The sequence below is a fragment of the Pituophis catenifer genome, unplaced genomic scaffold (genome assembly GCF_029215685.1).
Source record: "Pituophis catenifer annectens isolate HBS135680 unplaced genomic scaffold, rPitCat1.0.hap2 SCAF_7, whole genome shotgun sequence".
NCBI classification, from domain to species: Eukaryota; Metazoa; Chordata; class Lepidosauria; order Squamata; family Colubridae; genus Pituophis; species Pituophis catenifer.
Window position 1 is genome coordinate 32,955,378 of NW_027256887.1, and position 21,262 is coordinate 32,976,639.

The 21,262-nt window shown below is 37.8% G+C and overlaps 1 protein-coding gene across 2 annotated transcripts in view; it reads left to right on the forward strand.

The window, feature by feature from the left end:
* The window catches only part of IMMP2L (inner mitochondrial membrane peptidase subunit 2), a 597,632-nt gene extending 595,248 nt beyond the window's left edge, over positions 1-2,384 (forward strand). For both annotated transcript variants that reach the window (XM_070947097.1, XM_070947098.1), the window contains exon 6: positions 2,070-2,384. In XM_070947097.1, the coding sequence (XP_070803198.1) occupies positions 2,070-2,189 (120 nt within the window). In that variant the 3' untranslated portion in view covers positions 2,190-2,384. The remainder of the gene's footprint in view (positions 1-2,069) is intronic.
* The last annotated feature ends 18,878 nt before the right edge of the window (positions 2,385-21,262 follow it).

Genomic DNA, 21,262 nt, shown 5'->3' on the forward strand with positions numbered 1-21,262 from the left:
GAAGATAATAAAGCCGCAATAGAAATATCAAGAGCAGACGCTATTGGCCAAAGGTCTAGGCATATAGATATCAAATACAAACATGTAAGACAATTATCTGAAAATGGATTCATCAAAGGTATTCATTGTGACACTACAGAACAAATAGCTGATATATTGACTAAACCTTTACAATCCAAACAACATAAATATCTAACCTCAAAATTGTGTGTTCAACATTATTCTAATTCTGAATGTAATTATTGTTGTGTATCGAATCGGCATTTAGAGGGGGATTTGTCATGTATAAATGCCTCATTCTTGAATGGAAGAAACATATATTCAGGAGTGTCAAGAGTTAACTCATTCCCCCCTTTCTAATGTATTCCTCACTAACTACTCCCTACTTCTAATCCCGCCTCCCTGGTATAAAAGATGATGCACACTCTTTTTCCCTTGCTTCTTTCTGCAATCACTCTGTGAATAAAGAATGCCTTCTGTAAATAAACTATCTTCTGTTTGAATATAAGAAGTCTGAATCCATTATTGAGTCTGATCCTCGAATTACGGCAACAAAATATGACTAAACGAAAAGCAATGCATAGATGGAGGGAAACAACAAAGAAAGGTTTAAGTAGAGATTGTTAAACCAACTATGAACATGCTGTATTTAACAGCCAAAAAGTTATAATATGCTGTATAGAACAGCCAAACAAACGGTCATGCTGGGTATCAGCCAAAATGAAACTTAATATGCCATGTAACGGCCAAAAAACAAAACTAATATGCTGTGTTCAACAGCCAAACAAACCTGAAGATGCCGTGTAACGGCCAAAAAACAAAACTAATATGCTGTGTTCAACAGCCAAACAAAGGGCATGCTGGGTAACGGCCAAAAAATAAAAATATGCTATATTTAATAGCTAAAACAAAAGCTTATGCTGTGATCAACAGTCAAGAAATAGAAATGATTGGTTTAACATCAAAGATAATAAAAAGAGGTGGCATGATCAAAACAAGGAGGTACATGTTGAGAGTGATAGTTAAGATAAAATGCATGTTAGGTTTAATAATAATTAAATAATTAATGAATGTTTAATTTGTCTAATATAATTGTATGATTTATATTGTCAAAATATCCATCTAAGCAAATGAAAGAGAAAAATGAATTGTTAACTGGATAGGATTTAAGATTTAAGTAACAGGTTTTTGGGGATAATGGTATAGTTATATAGATAGATTTGAGGGAAATATCTGTTTAAAATATTGAGTTGTGTTAATTGAAAATAAGATTTGTTAATGATTTGTTTCAATTTGTGACCTGAGCAAAAGCTTTGTTTTGAAAAGATGTGTTCTATTTTATTATTATTTTTTTGTTTTAATTTTTTTTAAAAAAAATTATCAAAAAAAAAAACAACGCAAAGGCAGGAAGGATATTTTAGTTTACTAACTCAGTAGTAACAGTTCTCTGGGAGAAAGCATGCCTATATATATCAAGGATTGAACTTCCAACACACATGCTTTAATTCATAGGCCCGGTCTATAACATTTCTGTGTAAGTGGTGATTTTGTACCAATTAATGTGGCTTGCCGAAGTTTAAGATAGTGCCATAAAAAGATGTGATGATGATTCCATTTGCTGCAGACATGGAGATGCCATCCCTGAGGAATGGCGTTCAAAATTTAGAAAAAAGTAATCCCATGCATGCATTTCTTGCCTCACTAAGCTCTGTTCAGCTAAAAATATAATAGTGAACAAGCCAGTGAAACAAGTCATTGTCATTTATGATTCTTTATTTAACTAGCAAATTTATATGACCCAAGTTAATAAATGTTTACACGGTTTGGTGTTATTTTCATTTAACTTGCTTTAGCATTATAATTTCTCAACACCAGTCCTATTACAGAAATATTCCCATATTTTAGACTTCGAACAACCTCAGCTCATTGTTCAAGCAAGATTTAGCAAATCCTCTTTCAACAAGAATTATAAAATGCCATATGTATATAAAATACCATTATGTACCCACCTCTTTTAGCCATTTCTTGTCAGGCTATATTACACCTGGGCTTTCATTACTTTTTTTCAGATCTCTCTTGGCCTTCTACATGCTCGTGCTACTCATATACTTTGGCCTCCAGAACGTTGGCAAAAGTTACAACCCAAGCTTTTTCCAGAACGCCAGCCTCTCCAGCGTGACCAGGAATGACTAGTTTGGATCTGTTGGAAAACTTATAATTGAATGTGATATGACTATATGAAATGGCTGATGGTGACACTTTTCTTAATAAAAGGTTGGTGCAAATGATATATTGCTTCTAAAGCAATTCTGTCCTGATTTTAACATTTCAGCCACCCCAAAATTCTACAGGGTTTGAACACTTTAATCTAGTGTCTTAATTTTATAGACGAAAAGATTTGTTTTACTTTTTTTTCATTACAAGTTTTAGGGTTTTTTTTTCTCTTACTATTTGTTTTTTCACAGTATACTAGATGTTACTAGTGGATGGTAAAATATGATATCAACATGTAATTCATCATTATTTTAGATGTAATACTTTATGTATTTTAATACTTCAGATGGTATAATAATTGTTTTGAAGTAATAATATTTCTAATGTAGAAAACTGTGCCCTGGAATCAATTTTCCCATAAATACATTTCATTAAATGTTGTTTTACTTGTTATTACTGTCATGATTATATTAAATTGTATTTGCATTTCATTTTTAAAGATATTTAAAATCTCTATTTCTAATGTAGTCACTCACTGACAGAATAAATACACTGAATTGGAATATACTTTACAGAAAATCTCTAGTCTTTATTTTACTAAATGTTTAAGTATGATAAAAAAGTGTGATCAGAACTGCTATTGATTCCATTTTTTTGAGGATATTTTAAGATTGTCTTTAATTCTATAGATATTTTGCCTTGTTGAAAAATAATATGGCATGTTTGGGATGTTAATGCAGCATATATTATTCCCATAACTCATTTCATTTTTATAGATTTATGCCCAGATAAGTGTATTTGGATTATAACTTTATTTGCATAGTAAAGACTTAGAACATTTAATTGTCCTATACCAGTAAATAACTTTCACCTTGATACATTAATTATATGTAGTATTAATGGTACCATGCATGCTTTGTAACACATACAAAAGATTCCAAATACAAGAGGAAGTTTTTCTGCATGGGGAACTATAACCATATCAATATTAGAATCAATGATATGGTTCAAATGGGATAGTAGTCTGATTTAGGCAGCTATGTTTTTGTGGCATTTCTCTGTCTTTGACCATTGCTATATCTGATACATCACCTTCAACATGCAGATTACAAGATCAGTGCTAGGTTCACAGGGTTAAGGAAAATTGAACTAATGTAGCTTTTCTGATCCTGCATATGTAAAGGGCTAATGCTGTTGTATTGGGGCAGTCTGGACAAAGTATCAGTCATAAAGTTTCTCCCCTCTCCCCCCAGGAAAATAGCACAGTGCTATTGACCTTGAAACATATCAACTTCAAAGAAAGAACTGCAGCAAAGATTCACTTTCATTTTCCTCCAGCACGCTTCCCCCCCAAGAATCCCCCTAGCTCCCCCTCTCCCATTTCCATGGCAGCCGAGCAAGTAAGCATCGAAAGAGCGGAGGCTGACAATTAGTCTGTAATGCTGCAATCTATCCATTGCACCACCATGGCTCTCAGAGCCTCTTTTTCAAGACCCATTGATGACTTCCTTCTCATTCTTGGAATGTAATATTCTGGGTAGCCATAGCAAGATTAGTAATTGTGTAGGGTATATCTCAACAATGATAAAACTCTATGACAGCTATGCCTTTCACTGTTTTAGTCTCTTTCATCTGCATATAAAAACTATGCAGATATATTTTCTTTTCTGCTCTGAAAACAATTTTGATTTTATTTTTTTTTCTGGAAATTTTTTGGAAGTTTCATTAATTATGCTTTATGCTTAATTAAACCTATATAAAAGAAATTAGTTTGAAAGACTTTGCTTTTATTTGTAAATGTTTTAATCTACTCAATGAGAATTTGCTTCCATTTGAATGGAATCTGAATCTGACTCACATTCTACTAAAATCAGAGAATTCACACTAAAATTTAACCCAATATATATTTCAGAGCATTGACAAAAAAACCCCACCTTATTTAGATTGTTTGTTTTAAGATGTTCTTCTTACCTCCATTTCTTATGTCTCAATGTCTGTGTGCTTAGGAGTCAAGATGCCCCATCTTATGGCATTGTTTGTTTATTAGCAGCAGAAGTTGTTGCTCTTTTAGAAATTGTTATAGAGATAGGTTAGAAATTACAATATGTAGAAAGAGGGAAGGTTTACCAAGAATTGAATTGAATTAAAGGGCAAAATGGTTAGAAAATATGTACACGAACTGTCCAGATGTTTTTCTCTTTTGCGACAGAAAGGCATTCCTTCACAAACACCACCTTTGGACTTTGCTGTACACCAATATAAAGCTTACTGATAAAAGCCTGGAAGGACGAGAAATTGGGAAGGACCTTTCATTGTCTTGTTGACCACTGAGACTGCAATTTGAACCACTGAAAAAGGTTGGACTTATTACTCCAGAGTGAAAGGGCCCATGCCAGCCCCAAAGAAGTGGAAGGTGGAATCTCACCAAGGAGATCCACTGAAGTTGACGATCCAGAGAACCCAATGGACTGATGGGCAGTAATGTTACCAGTGAGAATAGCTTTCTTCATTATCTGGACTATTTCTGTATTTTTCCTTTTTAGGACTGAATGATTGCCTATGCTGTTTCCCCAACTGGAGAGGACTACAACTGAGCAAATTCCATTGCGCGCCCTCCCAGACGTATTGGTTTTGTAATTGTGCTTGTGGATGTTGTTGTTCTCATTGCATTGAGTGTGTAATTTGTATTGGGTGTAAGATAGAGTTTGAAAAAGTAGAATTCCCCAAATTCCCTAAGAAAGTAGTAAACATCTTTGTGCAATTGCCTGAAGAAATTGCCAAGACTCTTACAGTAAAGAATTGTTTTATATGTGTGGGAACAAATATGGGAGAACAATGGCCTTGGGAATCTCAGGAATTAAGTCACAGTATAGTAGCTGAAATGTGGAAAAATAAAACTCTGAAATTCACAAAAGGAAAGGAAGGGACATAGGCCCTGACAACAAATTTGGTAAGGGAAGTGTGATGTGAGAGAAAGATGAAAAAGAAGGGTACTAGAAAGGTAACAGTGGAAACATGATTTGTTTGACTGTATGGAATAGCAGCAGTTGGTTGGGAGGAAGTTGAACCGCAAAGGAGGAGGCATTATAATAATCCTCCTCAAAGGAGGAGGAAATAACTGAGGTGGCTTATTTAAAGAATCCTGAAAGTGACACCCTGGACTGGGTAGCTCTGGAAGGTATGTATTGAATATGTGGAAAGTATACCTATGCATATTATCTCATCACCTATCTCTATTCTCATCAACAATTTATAAGTTTTCGAAATCATGCCTTTTTCTTGGCCCATCAACATTTTATCTAATTCTTGTAACTCACCATTAATACCCTTCCTATCTCTGTCTTTTTTGTATTTAGATTGGATCTGTAAATATGTCCACCAGTCCACTTGTATCCCTTGGGAGTTCAATTCCTGTTTAGATTTTAATTTTCCTTGTACATTCAGCAAGTCTTTATATGTTAGTTTTTTCGCATAATTATAGAGTTTAGGGTATGTCACTGCTTCTAAAGGTGATATCCAACACGGTATTTTAATATAATATTTTTTACTAACTTTTTCCCAATTTCGAATCAAAATATTTCTTATGTAATGTCGAGTGAACCATTTGCTTTGAGGGGTGTTGTCTCACCAAAGTGCCATATGCCAACCCTGATGTAGGTCAAAGCCTTCTATTTTGAGAAGATGGTTATTATCTAAAGTAATCCATTCTTTTACCCAGGTTAGCAAAGCTGCTGAATAGTAGTTCTCCCAACATGGTAAACCCAGGCCTCCTCTTTCTTTTGTCTCTTGCATCATCTTTTTTTCAATCTGTGGTTTTTTCCCCTGCCAGACAAATTTAGTTATTATTTGGTTTAGGTCCATGAAAATTTTTTTAGATAAGTTCACTGGGGCGGTTTGAAACAAAAAGTTAAATTTCGGTAGCACGTAGGATTTAATTGTTATTACTCGTCCTAGAAGTGAGAGTTGTATTTTACCCCATTTGTCTAAGTCTTTTCTTGTTTGAGTCAGTAATTTGTTGTAATTATCTTCTTGTATGCTCGAGCATCTGCCGGTTAGCCAAATTCCCAAATATTTAACTTTGTTAACTACCTTTAATCCAGTCACTTCCTGTAGGTCTTTCTTAGCTTCTTCTAAAATATTCTTAGTTAATATATTTGTTTTCTTTTTATTGATTAGTAACGGACTGTACCATTGAAATACTTCCTGGAGTAAAACTCCGTAAGCCAAAAATCTACCCTAATCGAGAGCTTGAAGACTCACTCACATATCTGGAAATGGAAAAGGCATCATTTTATTTAAGGTTCCAGAATATAGTAGAAAACAAGGAAGAAGATCTGGGAGAGACAATGACAGAGATCCTCATGGAAACAACACAGAGAGATAAGGACGATATACGAAGGGATATAGACGAGGTGTACAGAGTGCATACCAATTATGCACGCAGGAATAAACTCCCAAAAGAAGTTAATATTCGATTCACGAAGAAAACGACAAAAGAAGATATACAGGAAAATGAGAGAGGACGCAATTTTCTACAAAGGGAAAGAAATAATAACACTGAAACAATTCCCAAGACATGTCAGAGATCAGAGGAAAAACTATAATTTCCTCACAATACAATTAAATAAACACAAGGTGATGTTCTGCTGGCTACTACCAGAGGGTATCTTAATTTCATGGCAGGACAAGAAACTTAAAATAAGGAGCCCAAGAATTTTTTGACCAACATTTTGTCTCCAAAGAAGAGCAAGAATCCAGAACAGAAGCGGAAAATAAGAGCCAAGAGGAGCAATCACTAGAGGAAGTGAAAGATGAACAGGAGGAGAAGAGAAGATTGGAAAGAGAAAGAGAAGAGAGGGAAGGAGCAAGGGAGAAAACACAAAGAATAACAAGAAACACCAGGAAAGTAAAGACAACAAGTAGATAGGAAGAAAAATGGAACAGGAAATAAAGATGATTTCGATCAACGTTAATGGATTAAACCCCCCGGCTAAAAGAACCCGGACACTTACCAAACTACAAAAATTAGGAATGGATATCATAAACCTACAGGAGGTCCACATTAAAAAACAACATCAACAGATACTAGAAAATAGAAGACTAGGGAACCTTTACACCTCACTGGCAGACTAGAAAAAAAGAGGCATTGCAGTCTACTTCAGGAAACATCTAAAAACAAAACAGATATACGCAGACGGAGAGGGAAGAGTTTTAATGGTGGAGATACAAATGGAATCCAAGACAATACTGCTAATCTCAATTTACACACCAAATGAGAATCAACGTACATTCTTCCAAAATATACACGACAGAGTAAAAGGTCTAGACTACGAGAACATCTGCATTATAGGTGACTTCAATGCAATTTCAGATATAGAAAATATTACTGTAGTACTAGGAAAAATAAAAACAAAAAAAAAAAACAAAAAAAAAAACCTTGCCGGACACTTTTAAGGTCATGGCACAGGAATTCTGCCTCCAAGATGCGTGGAGGGAAATAAATAAAGATAAAAAACAGTACACTTTCTACTCCAACCCACACTCATCTTGGTCCAGGATAGACATGGCCTGGATGTCAACAGATCTCAGGAAAGACTTAGAAGAAATAGAAATAATGATGAACACATGGGCAGACCACAATCCGATAAAAGTAACCTGGAAGGGATACCAAAAGAAAAAGAGATGGATGATGAATACCGAAATTTTAAAAAGCAAAGAATATATACAAATGATGGAAAAAGAAATGGGAATATTTTTCGAGATTAACACCAAAGAGCAAACTTCCCTCTAAAATCTATGGAACACGGCAAAAGCCTACATAAAAGGCTTAACGATATCCTTCTTGGCAAAAAAAAAAAAAAAAAAAAGGTAAAAGACAACTTATTGAAGGAACTCAAAAAGTATGAATTCGAGCTACAGAATGAACCCCTAAACAAGAAGATCAAAGAAAAAATGAATTTGGCCAAACACAAAATAAATTTGATTACACAAACAGAAATTGCGAGGAAAATCAAATCTGTAAAGCAAAACCATTTTGAATACGCAAATAAGACAGGGCGATGGCTGGCATACAAACCGAAGCAAGAAAAAGAGAGAAAAACAATCCATGAACTACAGGATGAGGTTGGAGAAATACATTATAGGAACAAAGACAAAAAAGAAATAGCAAGAATTTTTTTCCAGAAACTATACAAACAGGAAGAATCTCCAGAAGAAGATATCAAACAATACCTTAATGAAGTCGATATCCAAGAACTAGAAGAATCAGACAAGGACCTTCTGGACAGGCAAATCACGATGGCAGAATTTATAGAAGCGAGGAAGAAATTGAAAGTAAACAAAACCCCAGGACCAGATGGCATATCTGCAGAGTAATAATAATAATAATAAGTCTTGCCAACAGCCAATAGATGAAATTTTACTTGGAGTATTCAACAACGCACTTCTGGAAGCCACAATCCCTGATTCTTGGACAGAGGCTATCATAACACTGATACCGAAGGAAGAGACAGACCATACCCATATCAAGAACTATAGACCGATATCGCTCTTAAATGTGGACTATAAACTATTTACATCAATAATTACATAAAGAATCAAGAAAATTATCAACAAATATATCCATCCGGACCAGAATGGTTTTATCCCAAAGAGACAGATAAAGAACAACCTGAGACAAATAATGGACATATTAGAATATTACGAAACAAATTCAGATAAACAAATGGCCTTAATTTTTTTAGATGTGCAGAAGGCCTTCGATAACCTAAATTGGAAATTCCTCACATTACAATTAGAAGCTATGAAATTCGGCAACAAATTTACCAATATGATAAAGAAAATCTATTCTGCTCAAACAGCGAAAATAACAATAAATGGTGACCTAACAGAACAATTTCAAATAACAAAAGGAGTAAGACAAGGATGTCCCCTATCTCCCCTTCTATTCATTTTAACATTGGAAATTCTCTTAAGGGAAATTCGAAGAGATAAGGAAATACAAGGTCTGAAGATCAGGAGGGAGGAATACAAGCTCCAAGCCTTCGCACACGAAATCGTACTTATTGCAGAACAACCAATAACAACGGGCTCCAAAATATTAGACAAAATAGAGAAATATGGGAGAGTAGCGGGACTTAAAATTAATAAACAAAAGACAAAGATACTAACAAAGAACCTTACCAACCAGCAAGAAAAAGAATTAGAGGACAAATTAGGTATACTAACTACAAAGAAGATAAAATACTTAGGAATATGGCTCACCAATAAAAGTACATCAATTAGAGAAGACAATTATGATAAACTTATAGGACAAATCAAAAAAGACCTAGAAACCTGGAAAAAATTACAATTATCTCTGTTGGGGAAAATTGCTTCAATTAAAATGAATGTCCTTCCCAGAATGTTATACCTATTCCAAGTGATCCCAATAAAACTGGGGAAGAATTTCTTTAAAGATCTTAATAAATTAACAGCGGATTATATTTGGCAAGGCAAGAAAGCAAGAATTAAAATCAAATACTTACAAGATTCAAAAGAAAGAGGAGGACTTGCGCTACCGGACTGGGAAACATATTATAAAGCATCTACATTGATTTGGACCAAGGAATGGATGGAGCTAAAAAACAAAAGATTGCTAACTCTAGAAGGATTTGACCTACAGCGAGGATGGCACACATTCTTATGGGAGGGCACCGATAAACAACACGGATACTTTCAGAGACATATGGTCAGACAGTCATTATATCACACATGGCAGGGTATCAAAAAAGCACATTATTATAAAATCCCAGAATGGTTATCGACCATGGAGGCTCAGATTTACCCAAATGCCATGGATAGCACCAAAATGAAAACTTACAAGGACCTATTAAACAACCAAGGAGAGCTAAGAACAAGACAAGAACTGCAGGAGATGGGTACAGACATTGACTGGTGGCCCTACTTACAAATAAAATCAAGATATCAGAAGGATTTGACCCAATTTGAATTTCAAAAAGGCCAAAATGAGCTAGACAAAATCTTACAATGACCACAGGATAAATTGATAAAAAAAAGTCTACAATTATTTGCGAACATATAAATTAGAAGAGGAGGTAGTCAAGGACAACATGTTAAGCTGGGCAAAGAATTTCGGCCATAACATCGAATTAGATAAGTGGGAAAAATTATGGACAATACACTACAAATTGACAATGTCTGTACCGTATAAGGAAAATGAACTCGCAAAGGACGATGAACCAACAATTTCAGAATTGTATTTATATTTCACTCACTTCTTCATTCAATAATGCAAGACACCCTACTGAAGCTGGAAAGCAAGAAAATTCTTGCATGTGATCTTCACATTATCATGTGTAAGCTGTGTGATTCTTTGCAAAAGAAATACAATGAGCAGTTTTTTTGGAATGAAAGTTTTATTTGCCTTACGTAAAAAACATTTGCCTGAGAATGCCATGCAAAAGTTCAAGAAAGAAGCCATCAATGTGTATCAAAGAGCCATTGTGTACCTAGAAAAGTGGTATTATTTCACCGATTCAGTATATGAGACGCTAAGTTGTTTCAATCTAATTGATCACAATAATCCTCCAACTTTAGAAGAAATGACGAACATCTGGTTATTATCACCATGGCGAGAAAAACTTCCACCCAACATTCTCTTCGATGAAATTTCTGCCTTAGAAGAAGTTTATGTTCATCTGCAGGGTGATTCATCCCTTGATAAGTGGACGTACTTTTTCAAGAAAGAGCCAGCTCTGAGTTTACTGAAACTGTTCCAGTATTGTGCATCAATTCCAGTATCAAATGCAAACATTGAACGAATTTTCAGCGTCATGGGAAATTTGTGGACTGACAAACGTAACCGACTGCTTGTATCAGTTCGAAGTGAACTTTGTATATTTTTTAATATTTCTCAACGTTGTACTGAAATTAAAGAATTATTCCTTAAACACAAAGAATTGATCAAAGCTGCACAGTCAAATAAAAAATACACACGACAGCAAAGTAAAATGTAATTTAATATTTTACATATTATTATAATATATTTGATATTTTGAATTTTAAGTAAAGTTTTGAAGTGATTATTTTAATACGTGTTAAAATGTTTGTAAGAAAATATATAATTTAATTGTCAATTTTTTTTTATTTTTTTACTACTTAACCTCCCCCCCGCCCCGCTTGTCCGCTATTTTTTGGAAGCAGACCTGGCAACCCTAGTAGGGGTGCTGCCTTGAGACAAAACTGTTTGTTCTTTTATTCTGCTCTGCAATAGGAAGGGGGGGGCTGCACATTTGTAGAGAGACAGAAGTTAGCACCTTACCTGTTAGAAAATCTCTAGCGAGGATATTAGACACAACAATAGCTCATTTATAAGAAAAACCCCAAAAACCACATAGCTGGCACACTTTGCAAGATACCCGTGACCTGGGGTGAAAAACAGGTGATGTGACATTTAGTTATTTAGCATAACAAGTGTAATGGTTTAGGGGGCTGAAATCCAAATAATCAATATTATCTGTTATGCATGCATTATTAGGGGAAAGGAATGTGACCATTCCTTGACTATAAAAATTGCTGTAAGATTCTAATCTGTGCCCTTGGTTAGCTTTTTGAACCAGGTTCCTAATATCTTGGTACCAAAATAAAAGTATAATTCTGTATCACACCTTGTTGGCTTCGACACCAAGCAAGACCCCAGTTTTGGGGACAACAGTGCCTTTCATTTCTTAATCATTTTTAAGGACTATTAATCTATTAATATAAATCTATTAAGATAAAACCGTCTTTCTTTAGCTACAGCCTGTTATTCCTTTTTGAAAATCTGTGCCATTTGGGTGATTTCTTCTTGTTAAACAACAAGGAACAAGGCTGCTAAGGCAAGCTAAAATAAAATGTGGACTATTTTTTTTAAAAAAAAATTGATGGATAAATATAAGTGTGGTTCTAGATTATTATTTTTAATAATTTGTAGCTTGTTCTGCTTTGTGGTGGTTAAAACTTTCCAATTTTTATGATTCCTGATTGGTCATCAATTCTTAAGTGACTTACAAAAAAGCTACTCTTTGACTAAAGATAAATCCATCAGTTCATAGAACAGCTACGCTTCAAGGATGTTAAAAAGACTACTCAAATTACTGTTGTTCTCCCTCAATCATGAATGGCTCAGGTGGCGGTGGCAATAGTGGGCATAAAGGGGATTGGTTTTCTGGTTTTAATAGGGTACAGGGCAGGGGTGAAATGCTCCCTGTTTGGACCGGATTGCAAGATCCGGTAGGTGGTTTGGAGGTGGTTTGGAGAACCAGTAGCAAAAATCCCTGCACCCCCACCATGCGCAGCTGAGCTGCAGGATCATCAGAGGCTTTTTTTTTTTACTTTTAAAAGCATTTTTTCTACAACCTCTTCCGATGAAAAAATTTTTTACTTTTAAAAGTAAAAAAAAAAAAAGCCTCTGATGATCGCGCGGCTCAGCTGAGATCATCAGAGCTTTTCAAAGCATTTTTTTCTGCAACCTCTTGGCTGAAGAGGTGGTAAAAAAAATGCTTTGAAAAGTCTCTGACGATCCCAGCTGAGTACCCTGATCAGCAAAGAGGCATTTTTAAAAGAGCCTCTCTGACGATCCCAGCTGAGTTCCCTGATCGGCAGAGAGGCATTTTTTAAAAAGCCTCTCTGACTATCACAGCTGAGTTTCTGATCGGCAGAGAGGCTTTTCAAAGCATTAGAAAAAATGCTTTGAAAAGTTTTTTTTTTAAAGTTGGCCATGCCCACCCAGTCACATTACTCCCCCACCTCCACCAAGCCACACCCACAGAACTGGTAGTAACAGATTTTACATTTCACCCCTGGCACAGGGGAAAATTGAGTGAATTTGCCTGAGGGATTTTGGCAACTCGAACTCAACTGTGACTGGGTTGATGATTCTTATGATGGGGAAAGGGCCAATGTATTTTGGTCCCAGTTTTTGAATGGCTTTCTGGATTGTAGGTATTTGGTGGAGAGGTAGACCCAGTCTCCAATTTTTAAAACTTTGGACTTTGCTTACTTTTTGTCTATTATAAGTCTCTCTCACCTTCTCTAATGATTTTCTGATGACAGGCCATGAGCCTTGGGGCTGGGTAATCCAGTCTTTAGTGATGAGATGGAGGGGGGGCAATTCAGGCATGGGCGCAAAGTCCTGTCCCATAACTACTTTGAAAGGGGTGAATCCAGTGCTTCTAGGTACAGAGTTATTGTAGGTCACCTCAGCAAGTGGCAGGAGGTCTGTCCAATTGTCCTGTTGGTAATTTATGTAACATCTCAAGTATTATTGTAGCACCTCATTCGTACATTCACACACACACAAACACACACACACATACACACCATTTGTTTCAGGATGGTGACTGGAACTGAGCACCTGGGACTTCCCAAGAATCTTTAAGAACTCCTGCCAAAATTTGGAAATAAATTGCACTCCACAGCCAGAAATTATTCATTGCAGAGCACCATGTAGTCTATAGATATGCTGAATGAACAGCTCAGGCAAAATGTGAGCAGATGGGATTTTTTGGCAAGGCACAAAATGCACTTATTTGGAGAACAGATCAGTAATCACCCAGACCATGATGTTTTCTGAGCTTTCTGGTAGCTCTACTATGAAGTTCATAGATATTTCCTTCCAGGGGGCATTAGGTTCCACCACAGGTTGGAGGAGCCCTGGTGTTTTCCCCTGCTGCTACTTGGCTGAAGCAGAAACTGGGCAGCTAGCCACATAGCTTTGAATGTCTTTTTAAAGCAACAACCACCAGAACTGGTGTTTAATCAGGTGTAGTATTTTTACAAAGCGAAAATGTCTGGCAGTTTTTGAATCATGGCTTTTCCCCGGGATTAATAATCTTTGGCTTTCTGGGACATACAATTTTGCTCCCACCCAGGCTAAGCCCCCTTGCATTGTGCATTGATTTTTGTGAGTCTGCAACCACTTCTCCCCCTCTAAGACTGCTTTTAGAGTGTCTACTATGCTTTTTCCAATCTGGGGCTTTGCTTTTGTCTGTGCTTGGGTGATGACTGGTGCTGTGAGCTGGCATGATGGAATAACTGGTCTCACTATTTCCTGTTTGAAGCTGTTGTACTGGGGCATCCTGGATAGTGCACTGGCTAAAAAAAATTCCTCCCGGAGAGGTAGCTAAGGGTAATGTTAAATCAATTAAGGTACTGTGGCCACCGGACTTGTTTGGGTCATAGCTGCTGGGGCATTTTTAGGGCTTCTAGATTATTGTGATCAGTCTACAGCTTGCCGCCATGTTAAGAGCACCCAGTGCATTGCATAAGCCTCCTTTTCCCAAACTGCCCACCACTGTTCAGTGTCAGTTAGTTTCCTAGAGGTATATTGCTCATGGCTGTAGGGCACTGTGGTTGTTCTTTTGTAAAAGAACTGCCCGCACTACCACATCGCTTGCGTCCGCCTAAATAATAAATGGGGTATTAAAGTGGGTTTTAGCACACTCGGCAGCAAGCAACCATTTGAGTTTTTCTAATACTGCCTAATATTCTAATACTTTTCTAATATTGTCCACTTCAGTGGCTGACTTGGCTTGGATTTCCCCTCCCCTTTTGTCTTTAGCAAATTGGTAATGGAGACGGTGATTTGGGCAAATGACAGGATAAATTGGTGGTAAAAGTTTGTGAATCCCCAAAAACTTTGCAATTGCTTCCTGGTGCAGGGCTGGGCTCACTCTAGCAGTGCCTTAATTTTCTCAGGGTCCATCTCTATCACTTCATGGGAAATTTGGTAGCCCAAGTAGTTAATTTTGCTTCACTGGAAACTGCACTTTGACAGTTTAGCATATAGCTAAGTGGCCCCAAATTTTTTAAGCACCACTGTGACCAGTTCCACATGCTCTGCCATAGTCTCAGTATAAATCCGTATGTTATTTAGGTAGACCAGCATGCCTCATCTATCAGCTGCATGAAAACTACAGGGCACCTTGTAGTCCAAAGGGGGGGGCGTGAATTGAAAGCCCTCTAAGGAACAATAAAAGCACTTTCCACTTGATCCTGACTTGATAATAAACCATTTGAAAGTCTAGCTTAGTAAAAATCTTCCGTCAGCCAGAGTGAGGGACATGTCTTTCACTAGGGATAGTGGATAGACATTTTCCATGCACACTGCATTTATCTCCCAATAGTCCACACATAAACTTGGGGACCCTATCCACTTCAAACTGAACCTGGCTCTAGCCATCTTTCTGTTCCTCAGTTGCCACATAGAGGGGGAAGGGAGAGAAGGAGGTTGGCATGCATTACTAGACACAACAAAGAGCTTTCTCATGAGAACCAAGATCATCTCTACTGGCAACAGATAAGGTTGGGGAAGGAGTGCCTGAAGAGCCCACCAATTAACACAATTGACCAACGTGACCTGTGGCACTTGGAGTTAGGGTTATTTCCTAGTTTAATTATACTGTAACTGCAGGAAAGATTTAGATTTGGTTTTCCATTGAAGCTGTGCTGATATGATGTATTCATTAAAGAAAACCTTTCAGAAGGAGCCAAGTCTCAGAATTCTGATTTGCTTGAGTTCATTAGCTGGAGCCGTGACATTAAACCAAATCTCATAAACCTACCCCAGGGTCCTGAGCTCCCACTGCCCTCCTGACAACAATGTAGGAGTGGGAAAGACTCAGGGAAGATAGGAGATTGAGAATATGGGGGAAGCGACCACTAATCCTAGTGCTACCCTATCCAGGGTCACGCCATAGGCAAGTCGCTCTAGTGAGGCAGCCCTCCCACTGGTGGTCAGTCCGAAGGTCTGTGTGGAAAGGATTGAGAAGCCAGCAACATGGGAAACAGCCCTAGCCACTGAGGACCTTTACCAAGCAGAGGTGGGTGCCGGGCACAAGTGGCTGCCAAAGGCCGCTGAAGTAAAATTTCCCCTGAGGTCCCCTTGGTTGCTGGCTGGTCTCATCCCAAGATGGAAAGCAAAGAGGACCGCCGAGTGGGACAACCACAGAGAATGGAAGCACCTGGACACCCTTCACAGCCCATCGGTAGAGTGGCTGAGTGGGAGGTTCGACCACATGGAGATCCAAGGAGTGGAACTGATGTGCCAGATCAGGTCATCTGTGGTGACAGCGGCTTGAGTGAAACAGGCACTCATCAAAGTCATGGAGACACAGAAAGAGCAGGCAGACAAAAGGCAATCCTCTCAGAAGCTGTTTCACATAGGAGAGAAAGTTTACCTCTCCACCAAATACCTGAAATTAAAGCTGCCATGTAGAAAACTGGGTCCTAAGTCACAGTGGAGTTGAAACTCCCATGTCTATTGGGGAAAATGCACCTGGTTTTCTACAGTAGTTTATTGAAGCCAGTAATAGGCTCGGAGCTAAGGCCAATAGCTCAGGAAGCCCCAGGTCCCATTGCAGTGTGGGGAGAGACCCATTACAAAGTAAAAAGAATCCTGGATTCTATACTGTACAAGGGGAAGTTATAGTATTTAGTACAGTGGAAAGGCTACCCCCTTTCAGAAGCCACTTGGGTGAAGAGTTAAAACATAAGAGAAGACAGGTTGATCAGAAAATTCCATGAGAAAAATCCCCAGGAGCCAAAAGGACAACTGGATGGTGGCAGGGGTGACTAAGGGAAAATTAACATGTCTGCATTTGGTATTTTCCAAATACTCCTCACTAACTAGTGGGGAGAGCTGACTATCAACTTTGAACTGAACCTGGCCGGAGCCATCTTTCTGTTCCTCAGTTGCCACACAGAGGGAGAATGGGGGAAGGAGTTTGGGATGCATTACTATACACAACAAAGAGCTTTCTCATGAAAACAAAGTTCATCTCTACAGATAAGGATGGGGAAGGAGTGCCTGAAGAGCCTACCAATTAACCTAATTGGCCAATGTGGACCTGTGACACTTGGGGATGGGGTTATTTTCTAGTTTAATTATACTGTAACCACAGGAAAGATTTATATTTGGTTTTCCATTGAACCTGTGCTGATATGATGTACTCATTAATGTCTTCAAAGAAAAACCAGAAAGTCCAGTTGCCTCTTGAAAAAAAAGCACCTTTGGAATTCCAAATGAAATCTACATGTAGTCCTACTTTAAGTTGGTTCTGTGTTGATAAGACTCCCCTAAATAGGACTAAATTTGAATATCCCTCCTTTCCCAGTATTTGTGTGACAGCCTTAAAGTTTGCATCTGGTGCTTAAAGATGAAGGATAAGTTTATTCATTACAGCAAGAGAGTCAACTTAAAACATTGTTGAAGTAATGAGATTAGTTCTGCTGTTTGAAAGAAAGCTTTGAATGCCACATGGGTTATGGTCTGTGACTCTTTCTGTGATCAAAGGCAACCAGGAATAAAAATGAAACATTTGCAAATGTTAACAGTTGCCAAAGAATGTGAATAGAAAAATCATTAAATGCGTCTGAAGGGCCAGTAGCAACTATTGCTTCTACTTTAAAAGTTTATGTGGTTTAATTTAATTTATGAGCTTTAATTTTTGTGTGAGGTTCCAATAAAATAATTTGCCCCTTCCAATTATATCTACAAAGAGGCCCAAACTGCATTTTAAAATATTGTTTCACTGTTTCACATGTTGCATCCATCATTCAAAGATGTTTCCAGCAGAGGCTGTTAGTGAACTGTCTTTCTTTCTTTCTTTCTTTCTTTCTTTCTTTCTTTCTTTCTTTCTTTCTTTCTTTCTTTCTTTCTTTCTTTCTTTCTTCTCTCTCTCTCTCTCTCTCTCTCTCTCTCTCTCTCTCTCTCTCTCTCTCTCTCTCTCTCTCCATCCCTCCCTCCCTCTCTCCCTCCCTCTCTCCTTCCTTCCTTCCTTCCTTCCTTCCTTCCTTCCTTCCTTCCTTCCTTCCTTCCTTTTTCTTTCTTTTTTGTCTGGGTGTCAGGGTTCCAAGTAACACCCCCAACTAAGTAAGACTCTGAGGCAGGCTTTTCCTCAAAGTTCCATTTTATTAGAGATGTCATATTGGCACATCTCAGAAAACCCGAATCTGAAGTTTCCTGGGTTTTCCCCACCCCAAAGGAAATCCAAGTCCCTTGCCCTGCACCCACTTGTCCATCATATGGTCCAATCAGGACCATCCTAACCGGAGTAGCTTCCCAGTCATGTCTCTCCAAGTGCAAGTTGAACGTCCTTGACTTCCAATGAAAGAATGTTGTTGCTGTTATGGCTATACATCTCACCCCATCACCATCCAACCCTCCTCCCAGTTCCCACAGCATGCCATCCACTAAGTGTGGCAGCCCTGAAGATCCAAAGAAAAGGATGGCCTTCAGGGCTGACAGGCTGTCCCCCCCCCCCAACCGAAAAGCGTGTCCTGAAACGAGAGGAACATAGGAGGTTAGTCCAGGCAATCCCTAATTACCTCTCCCCCCTCCTGCAGGAGGACCCTTTGGCTTATTAGGGAATTTATCATGGAATTGTTTTACTAGCCTATCTGCCTTTACATCCCAACTTTTAACCCAACTGGCCTCAGACAAAGGGTATCCTTTCCAATGGACTAAATACTGCAACCAACCCCTATGTAATTTAGAATCTAAAATTTTCTTAACTTCATAATGGGTTTCTCCTTGCACTACCATCAGATTAGGTGCTGGGTGATCCTGTGGTCTCAGTCTTGACCTGGCAGCAGGCTTCAGCAAGCTGCTGTGAAAGACTGGATGCACTTTCCCTAACAAGAGTGGGAGGTTAAGATGAACCATTACTGGGTTAATTACTTTCACTATTGGGAACGGCCCTAAGAACTTAGATCCTAGCTTTCTGCTGGGTAATTTCAACTTAATGTATTTGGTAGATAGATAAACTCCATCTCCCACACAGAAGGGGGGCTACAGAGACCGGTGTTTATCTGTTTGCTTTTTGTATGCTTCTGCTGCCTCTGCTAGCACTTTCTTGGTGTTTTCCCTACCTGTCCTGAGTGACTCCATCCATTCATCCACTCATGGATGAAGGCAGCACTCTTGGCAGCTCAGGCATGGGAACAAATTCCATGCTGCTTGTGACTTGAAAGGGGGTTAGTCCAGTGCTGCTATGCACAGCATTGTTGTAAGCTACTTTGGCGAAAGGCAGCAGGTCCACCAATTTTCTTGCTGGTAATCCACATAGTATCTTATATACTGCTCTACCATAGCGTTCGTACATTCAGAGGCTCCATTCATGCTCAGATGAAAAGCTGAGCTGAGTCCCTGAGTTGACCCGATGGACTTCAGAAATTCTTTCCAGAACATAGCAATGAACTGAACTCCTCTGTCTGAGATTACTCAGCAGGGCACTCCATGTAGCCAGTAGATCTGCTTGATAAACATCTTAGCCAACTTCCTAGCAGAGGGCAATCCGGAGCAGTCAACAAAGTGGGCTTGCTTGCAGAATAAATCTACCACAGTTCCAGATGACCATGTTTTCCCCACTCTCTGGGAGTTCAACTATAAAGTCCATTACAATGTCCTCCCAGGGCTGGTGGGAGTCAGCGACTTGTTGGAGAAGCCCAGGGGGTTTCCCTGACCTCATTTTCATGACGGTGCTAGGCCGAAGAGTAAGGTGGAGGAGGAGCTTCAGCTGATGCTCATACAGCTTCGAAAGGTTAAAGATGGCAACTAAATTCCTATCTTGGAATGTCAATGGCCTAAATTCACCACAAAAAGAAAGAAAGTATTTCACTACTTGAAACAATTTAACAATGATGTTATTTGCTTGCAAGAAACACATATTAGATTACCAGATCAAAAATATTTGATAAATTCAAGATTAGGTACACATTTTGTGGCATCAGCGCCAGAGAAGAAAAATGGGCTAGTCATATATGTAAGGAAAGGACTACAGCTAATCTAATAGAGGCAGATAATCAAGGAAGATATATTGCAATTGAATTATTAACACAGACTGGAAAAATGCTTTTTATTGGAATATATGCCCCTAATCAGCAACAGGACAAGTTTTATAAATTTTTACATACTAAAATAATACAATGGGATTATAAATCTTTTATATTAATGGGTGACTGGAATGGAGTAATAGACAAACAGAAAGATAAAAAAAAGTTTATCAAAGATATCAACACGTGCAAAATTACCTAAATCTTTTTTTGATATGATGGAAGATATAGAACTGAGAGATATTTGGAGAGAACGTAATGTGGAGGAAAGAGATTTTACTTTTTTTTCTGATAGACATCAATCCTTCTTCAGGATTGATTTTATACTAACCACAAATAATTTTATTTCTAGGGTGAAGAAGACGAAGATATGTCCAAGAACTTTAACTGATCACAGTCTTGTTTGGGTGGAATTTGAACAGGAGAGAGGAGAAAGGAGGACTTGGAGGTTAAATGAAAATTTATTTAGATATGAAGAAAATGTGAAAGAGCTTAAAAAATAAATGAAAGAATTTTTTGTAATCAATATGAATAAGGGTACTTCCATGGAAATGGTCTGGGATGCTAGTAAGGCTTATATGAGGGGTATGTTAATACACATGAATAATAAACATAGACTAAAACAACAAAAGAAGCGGAAAGAGATAGAGGAAGAAATAAAAAAGAAAGAACAATCACTCATACTTAATCCAGGAGACAAGAAAGTAAAACAAACAATAAATAAATAAACTACGAGGGCAATTTAGTATGTTAATGGCTGATCAGGTGGCAACTAGCTTACAATATGCTAAACATAATACATTTTGTAATGCCAATAAACCAGGTAGGTGGTTGGCCTACATGTTGAGGAAAAAACAGAAATCACGAGTCATTGGTAAGTTAGAATTTAGAGGTAAGCAAGTTTACCAACAGAATATGATCAAAAAGGCTTTAGAATTTTATACAAAGTTATATGCTAGTGACTCAATACAAGGTATAGATATAGATAGATACTTAAAGGAAGGGAATATTCCTGAATTAACGTTGGAACAGAGGGAAGGATTGAATCAACCAATAACTTCTGATGAGATTACTGATGCAATTAAGCAATTAAAAGTAGGGAAAGCTCCGGGAACAGATGGATTAACAGCTGTTTATTATAAGAATTTGCAGCTTGAAATGGTAGAACCACTTA